At 39.4% G+C, this 9,258-nt stretch overlaps 1 protein-coding gene across 1 annotated transcript; it reads right to left on the bottom strand.

Annotated features, from left to right (window-relative positions):
- Nucleotides 1-1,436: 1,436 nt before the first annotated feature.
- Nucleotides 1,437-1,853, bottom strand: LOC143849501 (stress induced protein). The gene has a single exon (XM_077358546.1). It carries the CDS (start codon nucleotides 1,851-1,853, stop codon nucleotides 1,437-1,439), a length of 417 nt encoding a protein of 138 aa, XP_077214661.1.
- Nucleotides 1,854-9,258: the final 7,405 nt, after the last annotated feature.

Raw genomic sequence — 9,258 nt, 5'->3', positions numbered from 1 at the left:
AGATGATTTTTACGCTCCCACTTGTAGGATAATACACCCCCTGTTAACATGATTTGACGTCAAAAAGCGTTAAAAGTCTGCCCACAATTCATGTTAGCAGGGGAGTGTATTATCCTACGGGGGCGAAAAAATCATCTCCCTAAAATATTACTGGTTTAGTTTTTCTCGGCATAACTTTTAAATGATGCTTAATGGATGAAGGACTAGGATCATCCCACTAAGGATGGGTCAATGGCAATGGCATGGACTTATGGTTGCAGGGTCCAATTGAGCCCACAGATCTAATCATGTTCACATAATGGGCTCAAAAAGTGGCTGTCACGAAAGAGCATAACATCGTTGCACGACTTTTGGAATTTGTGCTGTGCATATTGGACCATATAGTGGTCCCACCTCCGCAAATTACCATGGGCTCACATCGGATTCATCCAAACTATTACACTTGGTAGACTTCGTCTTGGCCCCATCAAAAGAGAGAGAGACTACCATATAGTGATCCCACCTCACAATTGATATCAGCACCCTTGCTACCCATGCCCTTTCCCTTGTAACCAGACAGCCTCTCTACGTACAGCTCACTTCACTAGCATTCATTCTAGCGATGCGTTGGATCGGGTGGAGGCCAATCCTAAGTCCTAACCCTAGCCGAGCCTCTGGTTGAGACGGTCAACCCTAATCTAACAGCATCTAAATCTCTCAACCCTAATTCAACCCATCTAATCTGAAACCGGGTCGGGTTGAGTCGGATTCACCTCTGGCCAAACAGAAAAATGCAATAACCGAAAGGAAATCAGATAAAATTAGAGGACGGAGGCCGGGTTGGGGTAACACAACCAAAAATTAATCCGGTTGGCTTTTCCCAACCATAGCCAACCCAACCTAAGCCGACCCAAAACCGACTCAAGTTGCACCCATAATTCATTAATTATCTTACTTCTTTTGGCTGGCATCATTGAGAAAAGGAACCGAAGAAAGAGAGACGTGTGAAACCGATAAAAAAAGAAAAAAGACAAAAAGAGAGACGTGTGTGAAAACTCAAAAGAAGAAAGAAAGGAAAGTGAGAAGGAAAGAGGGAGAGAGGAGACCAAAAAGTCAAATATGAGGGAATACGTGATTGGATTTTGTAAAGAATGGTCAACACAATAAGATGGTAATTTAAAAAGATACCAAAAAATAATAAAATACTGAAACCATTTCAAGGAAAAAACCTGGATAGCAGATTCCAGGTCTACATTGATCCGAGCCATCGGTCTGTTGTCCCCACCGTTTATACATACAAACTCAGATAATCAGAACAATCGCAACCATTCAATCTATACTCTTAAAGCATTTTCACGTTTAATGATCAAAAGTAGACATTCGAATCGAAGTACAAAATGGAAAATATGACATAAAAGAATAATCAATGAATAGAAATAATTTTACAGAGATCCTTATCAAGACCGGTTCAATACAAAAGGGGCCGAGTCAGAGAAATCGTTGTATAACTCGTTTCCTTCCTGATTGGCCCCGCCATCAAAGTTGAGAGCATAGCTGTAGGAATCGTAATGGAAATCGGATTTCCGGTTCTTCTTTTGGTTCTTAAACTTTCTTATGAAATTCTTCCACTTGGGCCCTGCTACAATTTCCGAAACTTGCTTCACACTCCTAATCTTTTTCATCCACCATGTTTCTCTCGACTCCTCATGAATAAGGAATCGATGGTCTCCATTGTCGGAGTTACGTTGGAAGCAGAAGAGGCGGAAACAGAAGCAACCAGTGGCCGTGGGGTTTTCTTCGTAATCTTCTTGAAATTGTTCCTCTGAAGGGTTGTTTTTGTTTATGAAGGTGGGTTTCTCTTGAACTGTGGCCATCAGAGAGACAAGAAGATGAAGAAGAAGAAGAATAATAATAATAGGGACTTAAACAAAGAAGAGATGATTGATGGGTTTTTAAAGGGGAGAAGGAAAGTGAGGAGAGAGAGAGAGAGAGAGAGAGAGAGAGAGAGGACACGGCTTGCCGGCTGCCTTGCTACTAGTACACGCTTTTATAATTTTAAGAACGGATATTAGAAAGGGTTGAATGGGTGTTTTGAGATTCATATTTCTGTGGAGAGAGAGAGAGAGAGAGGCGTGTTTCCTTCTCTTTCTTGCAGTCTTCGTGACCCCGCGTTTGGCTTTTCAATGCTTGTAGGAAAAGAAAAGGCTCCTTATAACTCTTTCATGAAAATCTTACTTATTGGGCCCCACTTCTCAGAAGACAATATGATCCGTTGATGAGACGATGATCAGATGAGCTTAGACCCTTGATCCTAAGTGTGTCAACGGATCCACTTCTCAGAAAGTTGCCAAATAATCAGCATGTAAAATAGGGATTTTGCTAGGGTCCATAAGGCATTTGGTGGAGTAGCTGTTGCATGAGAGAGCAGCCGCATTAGGCTCCTATTTTGTGAGCCTAATGCGGCTGCTCTCTCATGCAACAGCCACTCCGCGAAATGACTTCTGCCATGGTCCTAGCAAATCCCTATAAAATAAAGAAAAAAATCCCTATAAAATAAAGAAAAAGAGCTTAGACCCTCAATCCTATTGTTAGGGATTTGCTAAGGACTCTAGAATTGCATTTCAGGGCTGGCTGTTGCATGAGAGAGCAGTTGTCTCGGAAGAATTAAATGAATAAGACAACATCTGCTGAAAAGTGATTCCGCGTGTCTGTTCTCTTATTCAACAACCATCAGAGAAATGGCTTCCTAAGAAAGTTCCTAGCAAAACCCTTATTTTTAGGGAAAGTTACTAAAAAAAATGCAAACTTTTGCTGAAATTATGAATTAAGCGTACGCTTTTTGAAATCATGAAAGAGGGGCTGTCAGGTACTTTTATAGTGGTTTTAGGACAAGAATACCCTTATTGCTTTTCCCTCCACCTTTTAGGCTCTATTCCCAATGCTTTTCACCTACCCATTTTCACATTTTACCTTCTTCTTCCCAAGCCTTCCAAATGGTAAAAACTCCATTTTCATTTTCATAGCCATTAGAAGAAGAAAAAACTCCATTGCCATTGCTATTTGAAAAAAACTCCATTGGTTCTCTTTAGTTTGCTTTGGGTGATAAACATATGCTCTGATAGGTTCATTGTTCTCAATTTGCTTAGGTTTTATATGTTGTTTGCATGTTTTTTCTGTTTACAATGATATTGTTTATTTTCATCCTCTTTACATTGGTCTCTATGTTTGCTTACATGTTTGTTTTGACTTCTCTCTCTCAATGATTCTAAATGGCTCAATGGTTCTAAATGTTAAGAAAGATCAGATACTCTATTTAAACACTCAGAATAGGTATGTATACATTTGGAACCATTATGTAGACCTCAGAACCACAATTTACTGATTTCGATTGATTAAATAGTGGAACCAAGAGTGTAAGTTATGGTTCAAAGAGTATAAATAGTGGTTGATAAACTGTAATAGTATTTCATTGGTTGTAAAAGTGATCACGAGTGTATTAATAGTGGTTTAAGTATTCATAATCAGTATGTATACAATTGAAAAAATTATGTAGACCTCGGAACCACAATTTAGTGGTTTTGGTTGATTAAATAGTGGTTCTAAGAGTGTAAATTATGGTTCTAAGAGTGTAAATAGTGGTTTATACATTGTAATAGTATTTGATTGGTTGTAAAAGTGATCATGAGTGTATTAATAGTGGTTTATGTACTCATAATCAGTATGTATACAATTGGAATCATTATATAGACATCGGAACCACAATTTAGTGGTTTCAATTGATTAAATAGTGGTTCCAAGAGTGTAAATTATAGTTCCAAGAGTGTAAATAGTGGTTCATGCATTGTAATAGTATTTCATTGGTTGTAAAAGTGATCATGAGCGTATTAATAGGGGTTGAACATCATAAACGGCGAGATCTTCAAAAATAATTTTTCTTCCTCGGAGTATGCCTTCGGCTTCTATACGACAGAGGGAGGATGTCGCTGTGACGGAGCCGAAATACCAACTATAAATAAAATCCTTTGAACTACAAATACAACAGTTGAAACCACATATTAGAAAGTTGGAACCAGTATTACTGAATAGAGGATCCAGGGACCCACAAATTAAACAGTTGGAACCACTATCTTGGAAATGAAACCACTATTTCTGACTTAGGAACCACTCTTTTCATACTGGACCACTCTTTTGATATTGAAACTACTCTTTTCATAATGAAAAAGCCACTCTTTTCATACTAGAACCAATCTTTTGATATTTGAACCACTCTTTTCATAATGGAACCACTCTTTTGATATTGGAACCACTCTTTTCAACATGGAACCACTCTTTTCATACTGGAGCCATTTCATTCGGGAGTCCGAATGACCTTTTAGACTTCCGATAGGAATCCAGTAGTTAGTGATGGAAGTGGTACCCAATTAGGAGTCCGACTCGGACTTTCGATTATTTGTGTCGGACTCCTGATTGGGTACCATTTGCATCACAAACTATTGGGTTCCTATCGGAAGTCTAAAAGGTCATTCGGATTCCCGAATTAAGTGGTTCCAGTCTGAAAAGAGTGACTCTAATATGAAAAGAGTGGTTCCATGATGAAAAGAGTGGTTTCACGATAAAAGAGTGGTTCCAATATCAAAAGAGTGGTTCCATTATGAAAAGAGTGGTTCTAGTATAAAAAGAGTGGCTTCAATATCAAAAGAGTGGTTTCAATATTAAAAGAGTGGTTCCTAAGTCAGAAATAGCAGTTCCGTTTCCAATATAGTGGTTCCAAGATTTAAAAAGGTGCTGCCAAAATGGTTCCAAGATTTAAAAAGGTGCTGTCAAAATCAAAATTGTGGTTCTAAAAGAAGAATTATAGTGGTTCCATGGTCTAAAATACTGATACCACCACAAAAATATATTATAATCGTCCAACACATGTACACCACCGGCCAAATATGAAAAGAGTGGTTCCATTATTATCCAAAGCAAAATGAAGGACAATGGACATACCAGAGCATAGGTTTAAGGAAATTTTACCAGCACTACCGTATTTTGATGAGGGCACTCCTCACTTTATTAAAAGTACGGTATGGACCACACCATAGGATGATCCAAACCGTCCATTAGATGGACCACAGTTTAAATAGGTTGTGCCCCAAAAATCATTTTCATAGGTTGATCTTAACCCTCCGATCTAAATGTTAGAGGGTTAATCCTAACCCTCAATAGATCGGTGGGTTAGGATCAACCTATGGAAATGGTTTTTGGGGCACAACCTATTTAGGTTGTGGCCCATCTAATGGACGGTTTGGATCATCCCATGGTGCGGGCCATACTATACTTTTAATAAAGTGAGGAGTGCCCTCATCAAAATACAGTAGTGCTGATAATATTTCCCTAGGTTTATTGTCCAAAGCAAAATAAAGAGAACCAAGGGAGTTTTTTTCCTAATGGCAATGGCAATGGGTATGGACTTTTACCATTTGGAAGGCTCAGGGAAAAAGAAGATAAGCAGTGAAAAGGGTAGGTGAAATGGCATTGTGATCCATGCCTCAAGGTAGAGGGAAAAACAAGAGGGGTATTCTTATCCTAAAACCACTTTAAAAGTACCTGACAATCCATCTTTCATGATTTTAAAAAGTGTACTCTTGATTCATAATTTCAGCAAAACTTTGCATTTTTTTTTAATAATTTTCCCTATTTTTTATGATCGTCAACATTTATTACCATAATGATTTTTTGTTTTGTTTTGGCTCTTTCCTTCAAGTGAGAAGTCGAAGGTTCAATCCTAGCTTGCCTGCCAAATTTTAATTTTTTTTAATTTTTAGGATAAACACCCATTAATGATTTATGTTAGGCTTGGACCATATTTTGATAATAAGGAGAACTAACTTGTCCCACATTGTTTAACCAGCTAGCAAAGGCTATTACGATTCCCATAAAGCTCTCAAAAGCCAATTAAGAAGTGTAAAACATGGTGAGTTCAAAGGTTTTAAGCTTCACTTCTAACAAAGTTTTTGCGAGCATCCCACACCCGATCACGTGCAAAAACTGTTTCTTTCCGTTTTTTAGTATTTACATTTGTTATGTACACCCCTAAATTTATCGGAAGTTATCGCATTACATATCCCACTAACTACTCTTATCCGCGTGGAAACAGACTCTCCAGAACCAGAATAGAAAAGAAAACCGGAACATGACTTAAAAATCATCCGAGGATAAGCATCGTATTTCCCATCTAGAAGGGTTACTTTAGTAATTTCCCATTACAAAAAATGAAGATTCGCTAGGACTTCATGGCTGATGCACATTGTCATGTATGAGCATATACAACAGCCATCAGAAATCGGACAATCCTAACCATATGATTAGATAGACCTGGCAAACGGGTGGGTTGGGCTGGGTCAACCCTCGGGTGATGCGGGTGCAGGTCACACGGGTCGGATCAGGAAATGACCCGCATTTTTGCGGGTAAGAATTTAGGTGACCTGCGCGGCCCGTGGGTGGGCCGGGTCAACCCGCGGGTCACCCGCAAATTCAAACAGTTGTTTATTTTGAGAAATGTTGTCACTGGATTTTGATGAGGGCGGTATGGTCGGCACCGTGGGATGATCCAAACCGTCCATTAGATGGCCCACATGCTAAATAGGTGTTGCCTCAAAAATCATTTCAATAGGTTGATCCTAACCCTCTGATCTATAGAGGGTTAGGATCAAGTGATCAACCCTCTAACATTCAAATCGGAGGGTTGGGATCAACCTATGGTGCTAGCCATAACCCATTCAGGCATCAAACCCTTAAAAAATAGATTAGCATGACAAAATCATCATCTTTGCATTAGAAAAAAAAAGCCATCTAACTAGATTAGCATAACAAAATTACCACCCTTAAAAAAAAGCCAAGTAACCCGCGGGTGTCCGCGGGTTGACCCGACCCGACCGGTGTTTTTGCGGGTTGGGTCACCCGCTGGTTAGTTTTGACGGGTCACTAAAACTCAGACCCATGCCCGCAAATTTGCGGACCCGACGGGCACAGGTCGCGTTTGCCAGGTCTATGATTAGATGACCCCACTTATTGGATGATCCCAGATCCCAATAAAATCAAAGCCGTTGATTTTTATAGTTCCCTATTTATTGATGTGTTGTTTTTTAAGCACTGACTCAATCCATGTTGGTCTCCTCATATAGTCTACAAAATCAACGGTCTGGATTACACCGATACAGATCCCCAAGAGGGACTAAAGAATTGATGGGACTTGTATGTAAATATTCAGATTCCTTCAATTTATCAAATCACAAATGCGAGAATATGGGACGAAAAAGATGAAGAGAAATCGCCGACATATTGATATTCCCCCTCAGGAAAGACAAAATGGGAAATAAAAATACTAAAATAACCAACAATAGAAAATGACAAAACTACCCCTGACATTCTTCTATGCTTTCCGAAACCGTTCCGCCCGCTTCCTGTGTGTAAAAACTAAATAGCCGCCAAATCCGCGTACTTATCCGTCTTTTCCACCCTAAAACTGTATAAAACCCTTCCATTTGTCCTCTCTCTCCTCGACAAATCTTACAAAGTAGCAAAAGGAAAAGACAAAAGCTGATTAAAACAAAAAACAAAACAAAACCTCCGATTCTAGTCTTCTTTTCCTTTTTTCTCTAAGGCTCTGTTCACTTCTTTTCCCCGCATGTTCCTTTCCTTTCCAGGTGACGTGGCAGAAGGAAACGGAATCCAGGGAAACTGTCGAGGCTCTGTTCACTTGCGTTCCCTGGAAAGCAAATCCCTGGAAAACAGCTTATTTTTTCCTTGACAAGACCTTGATAAAACAGAATTCTGGTGTCCACTTGCTTTCCAGTGAAAATAGAATTACACATGTGGAATATTTGCAAAAAAACAAAAAATGACATGGAAAAGTCCATTTTCCCACCCTTTAGGGATTTCATTTCTGACTAAAAACACACCGATTCCATTTCCCTGAAAAACTGGTGCAAAAAGAAGGGCAAGCAGTTTTCCTGGAAACCTTTTTCAGCACAAATGAACAGTTTAGGAAAACTTTTTCCTACACAGATTCCTTGGATTTCTTTTCTTAATGCCACATCAGATTCCCGGGAAACATTTTATTTTTCTTTCCCGAGAAAGCAAGTGAACAGAGGGTCAAGGAAAATGTTTCGTTTTCCTTGGAAAGCCTATTTCCGATATATTTAATCGGAAACCAAATCTCAAGTAACAGGGAAAAAGTAAATTTCCACGACATTTTCAGCTTTTAAATAAGAAATTCCACATCTGATAATATTTTTCAACGGAAAAGAAGTGAACACAAAAATTCTGTCTTGTCAGGGAAAAAAATGTGGTTTTGGGAAAACAGCACCAGAGAAAAGAAGTGAACAGAGCCTGGAAAACAATCGTCACCGTGATTTCTTTCTAAAGCAAAAACCCCGATCCTCGTTTTGTCTTTACTGCTGCTTCCGGAAAGAATCCGTAGTAAAGCCGAAATTGATTCGGAGCTCCACGTCTTGGATCCGACACAAGGGCACGAAATTCCCGATCTGAGGGACAAGTATCGTAACATGATTTCTCGGATGGGGGAAGAGTAAAAGGCATTACGGTGATTTCAAATATGATCCTCTGAGTTATGCTCTGAATTTTGACGAGGGATCGGATGAGTCACAGGTGGATGATTTCCGGTACCGGAATTTCTCATCAAGGTTGACCGCCTCGCCGGAGTCCTGGTGAGATTGCATGTAGTTAGTCAGGGTTTCGATCTTTTGTCTTTCTCTCTCTCTTTCTTGTGTACATTATTTGTGATGAAAGTACTATAAATTTGAGATTCAAGATCCAGATAGCATTCAGTTTCTATGTTACGATTTTTCATCTTCTAGTTACAGTTTTGCTAACATGCTCATGTAGCTCTTTAGAATTTCAACGATTCATTCAATAATGTCATTTGCCATGTTCGAACGTGCACATTACCATTACGCGGGATATGCTAACATGAGCAGATGCCATGCTTAGGGATCAATGGGCACTGTGGCGCGTTTGCTCTAGAATTTTCTGACATGCGCATCAACTTCTGTGGCGCATGTTAGCTCTTCTAGATTTCAACAGGAAAAAGATGAGGCATTGTTATCGTCACTCGCGTCCTTAATAGAAGACTGACTTTAGGCTCTCGTTTCTGTCTCGGTTGGAAAAAGCCTGCTTATAATGGTTTTTTTTTTTTGTGTGCATTTGATTGTAAAAATGGAGTTTATGGTACTGTTTGGTTGCACCGCTCCCCCATGGATTATGGGTGGAAAG

The sequence above is a fragment of the Tasmannia lanceolata genome, unplaced genomic scaffold (genome assembly GCF_043159265.1).
Source record: "Tasmannia lanceolata isolate RefF3 unplaced genomic scaffold, GAP_Taslan_0.1 ptg000018l, whole genome shotgun sequence".
In the NCBI taxonomy this organism is placed as follows: domain Eukaryota; kingdom Viridiplantae; phylum Streptophyta; class Magnoliopsida; order Canellales; family Winteraceae; genus Tasmannia; species Tasmannia lanceolata.
This window is presented reverse-complemented; position numbering and strand designations above follow the sequence as displayed.